Source organism: Dromaius novaehollandiae, chromosome 2 (genome assembly GCF_036370855.1).
Source record: "Dromaius novaehollandiae isolate bDroNov1 chromosome 2, bDroNov1.hap1, whole genome shotgun sequence".
Lineage (NCBI taxonomy): Eukaryota > Metazoa > Chordata > Aves > Casuariiformes > Dromaiidae > Dromaius > Dromaius novaehollandiae.
The window spans coordinates 40,130,942-40,147,702 of NC_088099.1; the positions used below are offsets into that span (position 1 = coordinate 40,130,942).

Genomic DNA, 16,761 nt, shown 5'->3' on the forward strand with positions numbered 1-16,761 from the left:
ATTTCGAAGATCCCATTATCCTGGATTCATCAATTATTAATCATCTTGTCTTTGAACATGACAAATTCATTTGATATTCCTGTATTCCAAAAGTATTCTCTTTAGGCTGTTTAGTCTAACTTGTTACTGCTGCAAGTTTGAAATCTTTGAAGAGCTAGTTCTCCAAATAAGTCAGTGACAGTTTGGGAGCCATAAGGCACTTCCCCTCTTTGCGCACATCAAAAGAGCCTGCATTAAGTCGGATAGATATAAGGATCAAGGCTTCAAAATGACTATTTTTTAAGGTGTTCTTGAGTATCTCTTGTTTGCAAACAAAGAGGGGAACTATGATGTTTGCACAGCAGTACAATATTGTGTATAGGAACATGCACATAAGCAGCATCCATGCAGCATGATCTCATGTCTCTGAAATGTACTGGAGAGACTGAGACGGCGTTGCAAAGTAAGAGAGTAGTCCTCTTCAGTTCAGAATGATCCATAAGGAGGCATTGCCAAGGTTGGTAATTCCCATTATATTGCATATCACTTACAGGGTGTTGACTTTATTCTGTATCTGGCATGTTTTCACTAATGTTATTTAGAAGACCAGTAAAATAAGCATTGATAACATAGAAATCATTAGTAATTCAACAGTTGACTGTATTTCAATACATGAAGAACAAAAGCAGTTTCAAGAGAAAACCGAAAATCTGTAAAAGCCTTTCTTTTTCTAATTATGAAAAATAACTTTAGAGTGTCCTTTTAAAGTTAATTTAATCTAAATGCATAGCTTTCTTACAGCACAGACACAACTTCTGAAAATCAGACCAATTTTTCAAATATTTGATAAAATGCAGTGTTGTACCCTTAAACATAGCTCAGATGCAATTTTCCATTCCACTGAATTTATCTAAACTCTTAGTCGTTGGCCACAAAGCAAATTTCTGTTCTTTCTACCCTCAGAGATATGCATGGCAGTCATAGACTTAAAAACTGGGAATTTCTGGTTTTGATAGAAGCTCTTCATTAGAAGTGACAGATGTTTTTTAACTGCATTGATATTTTCCCATGGGTGTGCATGTGGGTTTACACATACACCCACACATGTGCATGCACATATAGCCATTTAGGGACCAGCTCTGCCTGTCGGTCAGCTCCCGAAGCCTTGTCCGTTCACTGGCCCTGCGAGGTGCCCCAGAGCAGCCCAAAGGAAGAGGGCACGCCAGTTCTGCTGCCTGCTTTTGCTGTGGGTTGCAGGAGGACACCCATGGGCAGCGAGGTGCTGCAGACATCCCGCGTGGATCCCTGCGCTTGTCCAGCTTGCTCGGGAGTGCCAGCAGGGCTCAGCCTGGCTCTCCATGCGAGCCCTCCATCACCCCTAACAGGGACCTAATGATTGCCAGCCCTGGGTTCCCACCAGCCCGTTAAGCCATTAACATTTCCATTCTAAGCAATTATGAGATGCCCTTCAGGCACGGAGTGAATCTGTGAAACAAAAGGAAAGAAGTCAGGTTGGCTGGTTTTGCTTACTCTGCAGGGAGGGGAGTGAATGGCAAGGGAGCCCCCGGTGTCAGCTGCAGGTTCCCAGGCCAAAACCCCCCTGGAGCTAGAGCTCTTCATAGCTTCACTGCGGGGACCAAATGGCCATGACAGGGATAAGTTTCTTGGATGTCCTAGTGATGAGTATGGGAGAAATGCTGAGATAGGCAGTTAGACGGCTGTGTTGCAAGTTGGCACCTCCTCTGGGAGAGAGGCATTGCCCAGTTTGCTGAGTGCTGTTTGCCAGCTGGCAGACAGAGCTGTAACTTTGAAGATGTAATGGTGATTAAGTGCCATCTCATTAAAATAATACCATCTCCTCCTGGTACTCATGAGTATGTGTACATCTGAGGGGTGGGCAGCTAAAGCAGGAGAGAGATGATAGGGCGAATGGAGGTGGTGCTACTGCTTTTATTTCCTGCAACCCTGCAGATGCAAGGTAGGTAGCACTTCAGTCCCCACAGGGAACCTGGCCTTGCCCTGAGTGCTTCATGTCCAAGGTCTTGTTTGTGTCCTAATATGCAGAATGACCTCAAGTTACAGTTTTAATTATAATCTTCACTTAGCAACGCTTATTTTGCCTACTCTTTTCCCCTCCGTTTTGTTACGCCGTGTTCAGTTCACTTCCTGGAGCCAAATATAGATCTTTTCCTTTTCCTCTCACTAACCTCTTTTTGCCTTTGCAGATTCTCCCCAGGAGTGCCGTGTAAAAGAGCATTTTGACTCCTTAGGGCTCCCCTAGCCCTAATGCTTATTCCAAGGCCAGGCTTTTAACTTCAGTATATGACTTTTATTTAACCTACCTGGCTGGCCACTGTCATAGCCCCAGTCTCTGAGGGGTGTTCAGAGAAGCTGTGTCCAGCAGATAGCTAGGATGAAGGGGTTTCAGAGACGACTTGGGCGTCTGGTAACTCTGCCCTGGAGGAGCTCTGGGCTGATGAACCAGATGGGACCACCCTCAGGAAGCATCCGGTGGCATGCCAGGTCCCCAGGGCACAGAAAGCTGGAAAGCCGTGCAAAGCCAGTCGTGCTGGGTGCTCCCTGCTGTTCCCAGCCTATGTGATACATGCCCTGGAAGTCACACAGATTAAGTTTAGTAAGAGCCTGTGGTTCCACTTGAAAATGCTGTTATTAACAAAGTGTACATAATGTTTCCATCTAATATGATGTTCTGTATACCAGTCTTGTTCCTTTTTAGTAAAGTATTGTGTCAGCCCCTAATGGCGTATTTTCCTCTTTTTTTTCCTTTTCATTGTTGTTTGATCATCATTTTATTCTTCTGTATTAAAAAGACAGTCATAAAAATAATTCTTTTTCCTTTATTTTTTAGATGTTACATTCATCCATGAAGGAAATAAAACTTTTCTGGATAACCTTGTTAACTTTGAAAAGCTGGTATGTTAATTTTGTCTTTCCTGTTTTTTGGAGAAATCCATGCTCTCTTCTCTTCCCCTCCTTATCTTAGAAGACTGAAAGATTTTCTTTTGGCTGAATCAGGAATAAGTAAACAGAAGTAAACTCTGATTCAAAGAGTAAACAGGATAAACAGCCAAGAGTTTAATTCTCCCCACGCCTTCCTCTGCTCCTCTTTCTTCTCATTCCTTTTTCCCCCACTTCTTTGTAAAATGGTTAAGCCAGTGGTAGCCAACATCAGTGCTTGCAGTCCATTCAGTTTTGTCCTAGTTTAAAACTTGCCATTGGTATATTAATCCCAGAGATCTTACATGAAAGTAAAATTTATGATCCGAGTGAGATCATGAAGAAAATAATGCCTGAACTGTGAATTAAACTGACTGTAAATATCACTATACTAACCTTTATTTAGGGAGCACTTACTAACATTGTATCTTTGGCAACATATGCTGTAGACATGGTTGACGCTATGTGACATTTACTGTGGCATGATATTACTGAGAGAAGTTTGATTTTTTTTTTTTTAATTTTCATTATTTAATTTTTTGTTAACATTTCTGTAGTACTTAGTATATCTAAGCAGTTTTGGGGTGGAGAAACTGTGATTTTGTTGGTTTGGCTTATTTGTTTGAGAAGCCAGCATCTTCTGACTGTTGTAGATGTGTTATGGAACTGTTAGTCCACATGGTTGTTCCTGATAAGTTGTTCCTGACTGTTTTCTCCATGTGTCTACCCTTATTCCAGAATGAATTTCCAAACATGGAATTTTTCATGAATCAACTGTTGAACTTTAATTTCACATCCCCTCATAATGCATATTCTCTTTCAACTTATAAGCAGATGTAGACTTTGACTTTTGAACCTGAGATCCCGTTTTAGTGTGTTCTATTAGATTCCTATACGTTTTCTTGTTGCAGACTTTACAAAATCACTGATTTACATTTAATGAAAGGGGTTTTTGTCCCAAGTCTGTTAACTGTTTCACCTTTAGTGTTTACATAAATTCATTAGCATTCTCTTCTTCATTGCCTCTTGGAAGTACATCTAATTAACATGTAAATTAGCTAGCCTTTGATGCACAATAATTGTTACTAAAGTTCCCCCACTGGCCCATGTATTAGTTTAGTGAATATGTGGGGTCTGATTCTTATTTCAGTTTTAGCCAAACCGTATGAGTTTGTTTGTTTGTTTGTTTGTTTGTTGTTCAATCATGTCTGAGTTTAATGTGTGCTGGGCTTGCTTGGTAAGATTTCCTATCCGTGCTGTCAGCATTGTGCCTCAAAAGGGAGTGGGAGCTTTGCTAACTGACTTCAGTGAGCCAGCATTTCACCTTTTCTATGCAATTAGATAATGGGCATTTGAAATGGGGGGAGTGTCTGAGATGATGGTGGTAGGGTGAGAGTTATTCAGGCTGACTCCTTCTCCAAATTATTAGTCAGATCATAATCTGAGGAACGTGCTGTCTTGTAGCTTCCTGGCGCCCTATGTATATTTGAATTCAGGCAACAGTGGAAGCTATGGAAGTGGGGGCTTGGAAGAGATTTAAATATAAGAGTGTAGAACCAGTACTTGTATTATACTCATTCATTTGGATGCTAAGGTATTTAGCCTGTGAGCATGGACTTACTAACAAGATGCATCACACATTGCCTGTGCATACATCAGATCATGTCTCTTTTCTAATTTTAAGGGCTTTGCCCCAGGGAAGTAGGTCTTTGGTGTTTATACTGTGCTGAACACTTTCTCATCTCTGCTGAGAAAAATTAAGAGTGACACTGAGTCCTGCTTGCTTTGGATCAAGCCACTGAACCTTACTTGCAAATTTGCTGTTGCAAAAAAAGAAGAAAAGGATTATATTACCATAGCAGATTTACTGTTTTGGGAAAGCAACTCACTCACTGTCATAAATGCACAAAGTTTCTACTTGTGAATTTCAAAGCAAAGATGGTTTCTCATGTCTCCATTTGGATCAATAGCATGAAATATTTCATTCCTTGATGAAGTACCTGGCTTGAAGGAGGACTTGTCAGTCTGAACCATTGTTGTTTCCAACTACATCAGTCAGTTTACTAAAATATATTCTCTCTTGTACAGTTGTTGCTTCTTTTATATCCTTAGACCATTGTGGCCACAAGAATCCTACCATGACTGAACTTGATTCAACATGACATGGTTGTAGTGAAGCCAGAGTTAATTCAAAGTATAAAGAGGGGAATTTGCAAAGGGAGGAAAAAAATTATCTGTTTTCTGAGGAATGTTACCTAGATTTAGTGAAAGTTTAAGGGATTTTAGTAGTTTATTTAACTCCATGTGGGATAAAATCTAGGCTACAATATTGTTAGATCAATATTTAGTATCATACCCTTTTCCTCTACTAAATATGAAGAAACAAATGAAAATAGGGTCTTAACTTTTACATCTCAAGATATTTCCATGGTATTTACTAAGCTGCTTCAGTGAAGTGTAGTTTCTTACATTTTTTTTCCTCTAGTCAGCCATCAACCATATCTTCAGCAATAGCGTGTCTTAGCTACACTCCAGCAAACTCTAATACAGGTCAATGGCCATTACCTTTACAAATAGTGCGTTTTTACAGAGTAGTCCCTCCATCAGTAAGAACTGTACATGCAGCTGAAGATTTTCAAAATACCCCTAAAATATCTGTGTAACTGCCAAGCTTGATTTTGCTGTCATTAGCTAAAGGAGTGCTAATGATCTTAGGTATCTGGTAGGCTGAAAAGCTGCAAGAAATATTCCTTGTTATTCATCACACTAATGTTATGCAAGCATCTGTTAAAAAGTCAGGAAATAGCATTTGCTTTGCAGATAAATTAGCTGATTTTCTGTATTACAGTTGAGTGAGAGAGAGTTGGAGAGGGACAGAATGAAATGCCTAATTAGGCGACTAAGGAAGGGAGATTTGGGATTCAGCTCTAAGAGTTTTGCACAAAGAGGATCTTCATCCTCAGGGCATCAACTTCAAAAGCCAGGCTTGGATGGATGGACCCCACACTGAGCAACAAAGGAGAAACAGCAAAGAATGGCCCTGTGTGTGATTAGTGGGGTCTCTCTTATTCTAAGAGCCAAATTCAAAATAAGGGTTTCAGCTGGAAAGCATCACAACAGCAGCAGCACTGGTGGAAGTGTAGCTCTCCCAGTGCTCACACCATTGACCATGAAATCTAGGACATCTCATTAGAACTTCATTATAGTTCGTGCAAGGAAGAGACATCAGCACAAGAGATTGCATGATTTTGTGGCAAATGAAGCACAGTGTCTAACAAGAAAAATGATTTTGTGTCACTGGTGTATGAAAGGAACACAAAGTCCTCGTTAAACATGTGCTCTGTTTTATTTTTTGTGATAATTTTTTCTGTGGAGGAGCCGTGTAAGCTACTCTGGGTGTTGAGGGATGAGCTGTTTTACATTATTCTCATCTTAAACACACTCTGCTTAAGACAGCTAATCTTTTCCACCTCTGATTATTTTTGAGGAAGATGTGAGAAGAACTTCAGCTGTTGCCATGAGCTGCTATATCGTTGCTGCTGACTGCAGTTTAAATATCCTTCTTCACTGGTTGGAAAGGCCAGTAAAATAAAAAATACATCAAATCATTCTCTGAGCCACTTCAGAGAAGACTGGCTCATGTTCCTGCGTTTTCTTCCTAAATGCAACTTGCTATTACAATTAACCTGGACTGAATTTTGTTTCCTCTGACAGGTAGCTCATGGGTGTAGTAGGTAGCAAATGTCTTGCTGTATTTGCACTTTGATTTGTCTGTGTGATAAAATATTCAGTGAAGTTTAATGTGTCATAAAAGGTTCATTCATTCTCAAATGGGAAAGAGAATAATATCTTTCTGTTAGCACCACCTTTTCCTAAAATAGTATACCCATAGCGTGGCCTTTGGTACATGTCTGCAGAGATGTCAGAGCACTCTACAGCATTTAGGCTGCGAGTTGTTATTTTTGTTTGTTGGTATCACAACGCAGAAAAGGCCTGGTTGATACTGGTGCCTGATTGCTAGGCACCGCACAAGTATGTGTAGAGGTGTAGCCTTTGCCACAAAGAACTTAGTCTAATTAGACAAGACAGAGGGATGGAAGGAGATATCACAGAATACCCAATGCCCAGGATAATGAATTAAAGCCAGGAGATGAATCCAGAAGCCCTAAGCCAATCAGCTCCTTTTTCCAAAAGACTTGCCTGCTGTAGATTTTCAGTTTAATAAAAATGACAGGAACAAAATTAAGTAATTATATGGCTGTTTTGCATTACTACTTTCCATGGTCTCCTAGGGAGTTCTCATTTAATCTGTGTAGTATCAACAAGGACCTTCTGTACTAATCCTGTTTCATCAAATGCTATCACTGAGCCAAAGGGTGAGAGGGCCTTTCTGTCCATCTCCTGCTATTCCCCCTTTCTACCTTATTACAGGGTTTTTTTGCTGTACAGTATGAGGCAAAGAAAGATTTTTTAGGATTTTCTAATGACAGAATCCATCTCAGATTTTTGCACTGATATTTTATGTTTTGTCTTTGCAGCACATGATCGCAGATACTGTTCGATCATTGAGACATTGCAGAAATAACCAGTTTGGTGAGTAGTCAAAACTTGCTACTCTTTTTGCCTTTCTCCAGCTCTGAGTTTTTGTGCTTTCTTGCCACTTCTTAGGTTTACTTCAGCAGTAAAACATAGTTGCTAATTATTTAACCAACCGGCAAAAGCGGGGTGTCATTGTTGGAAGGTCAAAATAGCAGTAACCACATTTGGATGAAACTGAAGTTTTACTTTACAAAACATTTGTAGAAACAGTTTCCCAATCTTTTATAAAATGATTTTCCTGAAAAAATTACAATCTCTTCATAATGTTGTATAAGGGCTGTGCCAACTACACTTAAATGTAGTTTCTCATTTTCCCAGTTATAGCTGAGTTACCTTAGTCTCTTCCATGAGTCCAAGTGTTACGGTAATAACACTGTCTTGACTTCCAGTAGCTGAAAGAAGGTATTCACCACCATGGCTTTTCACTGAGTTCCACGAAGACCAGTAGGATATTTATGTACTGTTTGCTTCATTTGGTTTCTTAAGGACATTTCACAAAATAGCAGAAGTCTAGAAGATACTAAGATCCTATGGATTTCATGAAAATAGTTGACCAGGTAGAAAAGAGAAGGTTTTGATAGTACTCCTGGTAGGGAAAGTCTGGAAATTGAGCTCAGCCTGTTTTAGATGCTAGAGAATCTATGCAGATATTTGCTTTTCTTTTCCTTGCTTTTAATGCCAGAAATGCTTTCTTTGGTGTTTCCACTTTATTAGACATTAGAGAATCTGACCCTTAGGAAACGTGCCAGAAGACCCCAACTTTCTTTGTTCTGCTGCTCACAGAGGAGAAACCTTGTTTTTCTCCTCCTCTGCATGACCTGTGCTGCAGAGAGGTTAAACATAGGAAGGAGACAAACACAACAGTACTTTAAAAAGTAGTTGGAGGTTTTAAGCCAAACACGCTAACCATGTCATTTACTGAGGTCAATAAAATCCCTTTTCCAAAAAGAACTTCAGAACTGTGCTGTAGCCTTAATGCAGAATTTTCATAGATGAAAAAAAAGAGGTCGAATTGTTTGGGGTTTTTTTGTCCAGCTATATTTTCAGTAGCTGTCACCATGGTCTTTGACATAAGAATAGTAATAACTTTGTGTGTAAATACATACACCTTGGAGAACAATAGGCACTGTTGCAGCTTTGCTGAACATTTGTTCTACATAGGATTGCCTTGTATACTTATAGTCTTTTTCTTTTTAGCAAAGGTTTTACTTTGCTTACTATGATGATTCTTCTGTCATTTATATATAGAAAAGTGTATATATATAAACACATCGACTTATGCACTATATATATATATATATGTATATATACACGTCCTCTTAAACCAGATACTGAAGGAAATACCAATTAATCCTAACCATGTCTTTATAAGTTTGAATGTTTCTCTTATTTGGCATTTTAAAATGGCAGTCTTGTTTCCTTTTAATGATGTGATTTTTTACAGCTTATTTGCAACGAAGAAAATCTTTTAACTCATTTTTGGTTTTTTTTTCAAGTAGTTTTGTAAGTTTTGCAACATAAATCCAAGGTTAATACCCAAGATTTATCATACAATCTGGTAGTTTGAAATAGGTGATTGTTATTTCATTTTACCACAGACTTGATTTATTGTGAAGCTGGCATTTAAAAAGCAGCTTATACAGATATCCCTGTAGGCACTATTTTTTTTGTTAAATTCGTTTAGGCATGAAATTAATTCACTGAATATTTATTGAGACTTTATGGACAGCTTCCTTTTCTAGTGGGCTTATTTTGCTCTCAGGAATGTGACTCTTTCTACTGCATCAACTCCCAGATTGGCCAAAAGCAGCAGGCATCTTACTGTAGGAAAGAATTCAAACAAAACCGAGCAAGGAATATTATTATTGTTTATGAACTGTATCATATGTATTAAGTACACAGGGCAAAGTCTTTCTGGATTAGAAACTGATTATGTTGCCAAGCAAGGCTGAAATGCCTTTTTAATGGAAATAATACTTTAATGTATTAAATCCCCAAAACAAATAATGGCATTTCCAAAATCAGGCAAAGCAGCCTGAACAAATAATATAATTGAAGCTTTTGTAATTTCAGGCGTTAGTGAGAATGTAAATAATTTTCAGTATGTTCAGTACAGTTGCCGTGAACCTATTCCCTAAGAATTCTGGCATTCTGACACAAATTTATCACATTATTCTATTCTCTGCCACATCCCTGAAGTCAGACAGGTGCTTAGAAATAGCTCCTAGAAAGAGCTTCCCAGGAGCACCTTTAGCAGTGGTGCACAAAACTGGCTGTATTGACATCCTGTGTTACTTGCATAGCATCAGATAGGGCTCTTGACAAACAAGTAGGGTGGTCGGGTCCTAAAAGGCTTCTCATTTAGCTGGAGTCTGTGGAAAAAAGGATGATAATGAAACAAAAGAGAGAAAGGGAGCGTGCAGCTAAGCTGATTTTTGAGGGTTTTTTTTAATTTATGGTAATGATACTAAGAATTCCTTGAGGACATGGACTAAAACGGAGCTCTCCAACCTTTGCTAGCCTGCCAGCTGTGCGACAAAGTAGGCTTCTGTGGGCAATGTATCTCTTTGTCTTCTCTGCCAGCCATGTTGGGTCTCAGTTGCAATGGACTTAGCTCTTCCTTTTCCATTTCTGTGGGTGGCCAGCAGTGCTGGAAGGTTTCACAGGCAGCGAGTTCCTACAAAGTCAGGGTTGGGGCTGAAGATGGTAGCAGATCACAGCTGCTTTTGCAGCCACCCTTCGATTTGTCTGTTCCACAGCTAATTCCTCCTGCCATGTACGCTCCCATGACATAGCAGCGTGACTCTCATCTCTATTACTAGATCAGAAATCAAAAGCATAACAGATCAAAGCCCAGGGGCCTGTCAGAAGAGCTTTGAAGAGCTTTAGTATCCATCTGCTGCGCTGTCACCTTTCCCCTGCTCCCAAGGAAGTGATTCAGGGGCCTGCTGTCTTGTATATTTGTGTTAAGATTGTTTAAAAGTTACAAGCTAGATCATCCATCCCTGCTCAAGGTCCCTCTGTGCTGCCAGAGCAGCACAAAGGAAACTTTGAACCACACTTACAAGGGACAAATTGTCCTTACTCCCAGCAGGAGGAAACCGTCCATGCGGGCATAGGCAGCCCTTTGCCACACACTTGCCTCTCCTCCTCTGCATTCTTGTGCGCAGGCTGCTGCTATGCCTGCAGACCAGCATCGCCTCCTCCTTGCTTTGTTCTCCCTTTTTCTGCTTCTAGCTGGTACCTCAGGTATTGTGCTTAAACAGCAAGTCCTTTTGCTCACTGGCAGTCTTTTTTGTGGATGTGCTGCACCAGACACATTGGTGCACCTGGGGCTTTGAGATGTGATGCCAATGCACAGAACCGTGAAGCAGGCAAGGCACGGCTGGCTCATCCCCTGTCTCCTCTCTTGCAGGCAATGAAGTTCCTTCAAAGGAGCATCATGAGCTGAAGCCATACATCCATCACCTGCATGTCATCGACAACCAGCAAGCTCTGTTTGAGCTTTCTCACAGGATAGAGCCGCGAGTGTGAGCGTACACAGCTTCATATAACCTTGTAACTGCAGCACTTTGAATTCAGTGAATGTTTATGCCAAGCATGTTGCTTCCCTGTATACAAACAGTTTACTGAGTTTTATCAGTAGCTCACGCAACAGACACAGGAGAATTGAGCAGAGCAAGCAAAGGAGCTGTTCACAGAATTGCAGGGCAGGCCTGGTGCCATCACCACTTGGCACAACAGGAGGAGTGGAGCAGCCACCCTTGAGCTCAGGAGCTTGATCTCTGTGAAAATATTGTTTGGTCCAGTGTAGCTTTCAGTGCAGATTCTGACAGTATTAGACTGAAAGGAAGCATCCTGTCACAGCCGCAAAACATTTCAGCAAGCAACGTGCAGCAAGGGGATTCGCAGTTCACCACAGTACGTACCTCACTAATTCAAGGCTGCCAAAGTTTTGTTGCCAAAAATACTGTGCAATCCATGCAGCTTTCCTGAGTGCGCCGGAGCATCTTACTTGAGATAAGTGCAGACCACCAAGAATGGGAATATAAAAAGACAGTGCACCATATGAGACTCACGAGTGTGTCGTAATTTGAAGGTCAGAAGCAAACAGTTCATGCTGTTATGGTCCCTTAAGAGTCTGCTTTATAAAACGTACTATCAGAGCTAATCCACTTTTGTTGCAGTTTATGGACACAATTGTTTGTATACTAAAACTCTTATTTTCTCCCTTTTCAGTTATCTCAGATTTAGTATTAGCTCCTGCAGTTAACATGCTGTAAATTATTATAGCAGGAGCTGTTTTGTGCTTGGATTATGGCCTCCTTCATGTCTATTCAGGTGCAATGCCTAGGTTCCCTATGTACCTAACTAACTTCCTGGAAATACTCTGTTTTAACTCGCACATGCTTCTAGTTCTTACAGAACAAGTGGGTGCACCTTACAGGGTACCAGTGTAATTACCTACGTACACACCAGGCTCTCAGTGTTACGGTCCCTGTAGTACTTCTGTCCCTCTCTCACCCCTCCCCTAGCCAATTTTCATGAAGCTAAAAGTAGTACTTATGGGTATGTTCTGAGAGAACAGTTCTAAAGTCATACCTACGATTGACTTACATCTAAGCACCCCTTCATCTTAGCTCTGGTTTTCAGTGCTAAGGAGTTGCCCTGAAATAATCTAGTGCATGCCACAGGCAATGTGCAGTGTGCTGTTCTGTCTAGCATCTGTTGTGCACCGATGTACAGTAACAGTCCCTTTGCAGAGCAGGGAGGATACGCTGCCTCGCTTGCCTGTGTCTGTTGTAAGTTTCCTACATCAGGAAGACTTCCAAGAAAATGCTCCTTTACTGAAATACGGGCCCCCTGAAATAGCATGCTCTTTCATCATTGTGTGAACTCTGGTTTAAGGGTATTTAAGAAAAGCAGCTTTAACAAGTAGTCTGTGGGGAAACCTGTAGGATGCATTCAGTTTTCCCATCTGTGAAATATTGTATAGAACTATTGTAAAGGAAACAAATGTTTCAGAAATGTATTTGCTTGTACTTTGTTATTATCAAATACTATATGATTTTTTTTTTAAGAAAAAAATCTTCTTTTTACCCAGTAAAAAGAAAAAAATAAACTCTTGCTGGCCATGGAGTAAAAATTTCCTATGTTCTTCTGTAGATGTGACTGCACATATTGTAAATAACTCCTTTTGTGCAAACAGACCAAAACTGTTCAGATCAGGATACTAACTGGAGTGGACTCCTTTTTGCAGTGTAAAAACACAAACCACAAATGGTGTTTGTTTCTTGTTTTGTTGCTGCAGTTTTTCCTCTGGCTACAGTACTCTCTGAACCCCCTGCATTGCTGGGGTTGTTTGCTGGTTCTTGAGCTCCCCCTTGTGAAATCCTTTTATTGCAGCATAATTTTCAGGAGCCTGCATGTAGACCTGATTGTGTGCTTTGGTTCATTTGCAGTAACACTTTATTCCACCGGTTGTTCTATTGAAAAATGTGGAAAAAGAGCATAAGAAGGTTTGCAGTGCGAGAAAGTGGGCTCAACTCTCAGTTCCCTGCACTTTTGGCTCTGTAATAGTCTTGGTAGTTACAGCTGGTGAAGCAGCAGTGGTGCTAGAAAAAAACAAAAGACCACGAAATGAAAGAAGGGAGGGAAAAAAGAAGAAGAAAAGAAAAAAAGACTCTATGCTCAAGCTTTGATTTGAAAGTATGCTACAGCCAGCTTGAGGGCTCCTCTCGCTGCCAGTTCAGACTGGTCTCAAGTACATTGATGGGCTGACTTCGTTCCAGCAGGTTTCAAGCCAGATTAGGTATCAGCTGTCTGCAGTGCTGTAACTTTATACTAAATCAGGTATTGTCTACCCATTGCAGCTGGCATAAAATCAGTTTGAAGGCACAAAGCCAACATTAACTCTGTAATCTGTGTTCTGGCTAATTGGACTATTGTTTGAAACATTACAAACCAGTTTTCATAGTGGCCTTTATTATTTGGATACAACTTTCAGGTCTAAGGGGCCAACTTTGGTGCATGGATTTCACACTGAGAATCTGGACCTTTTAACTCTAACTTTAATAGAAGGGCAAGTAGCCTGAACCTGTAGTTCATGTGTCTAACAAATAAAGGCCCATCGGAGTCTTCGTTTGACAGCTGAAGGATTGCAGAGCTGGACTTCAGACTGGCAAGCAGTTTGAAGGCGTGGTGTTTGGGAGGAGAGTTAGAAATAAACCCTGTGAAAAAGAGGGGAACACTATGTGGCCTCTCCCACGTTCAAAGACTGCTAATATTGTGGGGTTTAATCATATTTACCTCCCCAACAGCACAATTATGTAAGATAAAATCCATGAATCTCTTAAGTTCAATCTACCATGATCACACCTGGGGTTATATTTTCTGCATGTTTTCTTGAGTAGCTAGGAGGAGTAATAAGGCAAAACAAAGTAAAAAGCTGGGTCACTCTATAGCTCTTTGATGTGGGATTTTGCTGCATCAAATTTAGATGCTCCTATGACTCATCCTTTTGATTCCAGCCCCATCTCCATACTAAATTCCATTTGCATGACAGTAGCAAAAACAAAAAGTGTTACTAGATAGAAAAAGACATATGCTGCTGTAAAATTACGAAGAAAGATGTAAATACTAAACATTTTAGCAGAGAAATATTTATTTGCATAGCCTATTTATTGTCATCTTATTACACTGTTAAGAAATACCGGGATGAGGTCAATGAGCTGAGGTAAGAACAGCTGCCTGTTATGTTCTCTCCGAGTGCCATAATGCTGTCATCTTGCATTAACAGTAACAAAATAGAAAACCCCAAATCAAGGTATTTACCTAAATTCTCAGGGACTACAGCTAGTAGTTATCCACCATTATGAGACCTGGTATGTATGAAATAGTCTGATTTACCAGAATCAATGTTGCCAATGTTTTCTTTTTCATATTTCATGCTTGTCTGCCTCTGTACATATTACTGTGTTGTGTATTTATGAAAGCTAGTAAGCAATAATTTATATGTCAAAATGGCCAAGCAATACAAGGTTAAAACTTGTAGAAGCAACTGTTACATTTATCTTGCATTTTCCAGTGTTTTTTAATATTGCTTTTCAAAATATAAAAACTACCTTAATGAATTCTGGGCTCTGTGCCTTCATGCCTATCACACGCATGCACAACATGCGGTTGTTCCTAACTGGAATATTTTATGCTCGTACTTCCAGTCATTCAATTCTGCCAGACCCGTGCTGTTTGTGAGGTGAGTGCAACTCCATGGGCACCTGGTTAGAGCCTCAGGAGCGTGTTCTAGTTCAGAGCTGCTTGCCCATCTCTGCTCGATGGGACCTGCTGGTGCCAGCGTATATTCCAGACAGAGACGAAAGCAGTGATGATGTTAACAGGGCCATTGCTCATGCCTTGTCATCACAGTGCAGTCATAAGAGGGGCATGGAGCCACCACAATAAGCCCCTGTGGGAGAGGGGAGGGGTGTCTACAGATCCCCTGGAGTCTGCGTAGCAGGACATGATCCTCTTGGTGAGAAGAGCAAGTGCTTTTCTCTGACACAGGGCGGTCCTGCTGGCCTTGCATCCTCTCCCTCCTCTCTGGTGCTCTGCAGCAGGGAACACAGAGCCAGCAACGGACCAGGTGCTGCATAAGAGAGCTGAAGCTCATCCTGTCCTTCCACCCTTCCTACTTGCAAACCCTGTGAACCACTAGCCCAAACCTGGCTACTTCTCTAACGTTTGATACTTAGGGCATGATGTCTGCTCAAGGTGCTTGACAAACATGAGCTATTTAATCCTCTAAGTGCCTCTTGGGCTTTAAATAGTCTCAAGCCTGATCCACAAGGTGTTTGTGCCAGTGTAATTATTTGGGTGAATTTGGGTGCCAGGGTAATTATTAGGGTGAATTTTCACTGGAATAATTAAAGCAGTACAAGCCCGAATTGCTGAGGCAGCTATACTAATGTTTAAACATACATTCTGCCACAGCCAGGCAACCTTTTCTAGATCCAGATGTGCAGGCCGAAGACTGTGCTCCCAGCTGTTCATCTCTGTCCCTTCTTTGGAGATCATTGCTCCCCACGGTTTAGCTCAGAAGGAGACCTGGAGAGCATTTCCTAACCTGGTGCAGTTAAGAGTCAGCTAGGTTAGTTCAAACTGTCTATGGCTGCACTGTGACCAGCTTACTTTTCACTGAAGGCCTCTCCTTCCATCCTGTCGGCCTTCCTGAGGTAGGTTGTCATAGGCAGCTATGGTGTTGATGCTTTAAGACCATTTGCAAAAGGGAATGTGTGTGTAGGGCTGAAGATAGCCTTCTAGCAGCTCCAGCTGTGCTGGAAGAGCCATAAGAGGCTGCTGTATTCACTAGCTCATCTCCAGATACTGTCCCTTCAGACCCTCTTGCCTGAACTATTTGAACAAGGAGTCTGTCATCCCTGTCAGAAAATTTTATTGGCAAAGACCTGCACTTTAAGCTGCTCAAGCACTCTGTGCATTTTAACGGAAGTGGTTAAGAAGAACAGAGCTCCTGAATATTTGCTCCGTTTCACATCTTGGCAAGCCTTCACCCATACAGAGTGCATCATGGTGGAGCACTGCTCTCTTCTGCCATGGAGGAGGCATCTGAGTTACACAGAATGCAAAACCCTAAGGAGGAGATTAAACTTCAGTCTTCCTCCCTCTGGCTCCAATCACTCTCTACCTCTGCATCTCCTACAGTGACTACCATTTCACACTGGAGAGGAATATGACAGCCTGTCACATTAATAGCTACAATAATATGGTGAAACACCTGTTATTGTATCAGAGTTAAGGGAACCATCCAGTTCAGTTAATACATAGTCTGAAGAGCTGAGAAGACTTGCAGAGGTAGGCCCAATAAACAATCTCTGAAGCAAGGCAAGAAGTGTTCTCCACATTCCCTCCTGTCTGGAAGAAGATCACCGAGTTTCATAAAACTCTTGTAGAAGTCCGGAAAGTCTAGCAGAAGTGACCATGGGAATTAGCTTTTCAGAGCCTTTCAAAGGTCAGGGAGCGGCAATGAAACAGCCTATACACTTTCTCTTAAATTTCACAGCCCACTGCAAAGTACCTTTGGACGGTGTTTCTAGTAAGTAGTTTCAGCTGTGTGTCCCACTATGAGGTCTGTACTACCATATATGTATTAAGCACCAGGATCTTTGTACAGATGATCTCAAGCTCCTTGCAAATTTGAGCATTTTGGAA

General features: G+C 41.0%; 1 protein-coding gene across 2 annotated transcripts in view; it reads left to right on the forward strand.

Annotated features, from left to right (window-relative positions):
* The window catches only part of RAPGEF5 (Rap guanine nucleotide exchange factor 5), a 171,009-nt gene extending 156,340 nt beyond the window's left edge, over positions 1 to 14,669 (forward strand). For both annotated transcript variants that reach the window (XM_064506324.1, XM_064506325.1), the window contains exons 24-26: positions 2,849 to 2,913; positions 7,476 to 7,530; positions 10,952 to 14,669. In XM_064506324.1, the coding sequence (XP_064362394.1) occupies positions 2,849 to 2,913; positions 7,476 to 7,530; positions 10,952 to 11,070 (239 nt within the window). In that variant the 3' untranslated portion in view covers positions 11,071 to 14,669. The remainder of the gene's footprint in view (positions 1 to 2,848; positions 2,914 to 7,475; positions 7,531 to 10,951) is intronic.
* The last annotated feature ends 2,092 nt before the right edge of the window (positions 14,670 to 16,761 follow it).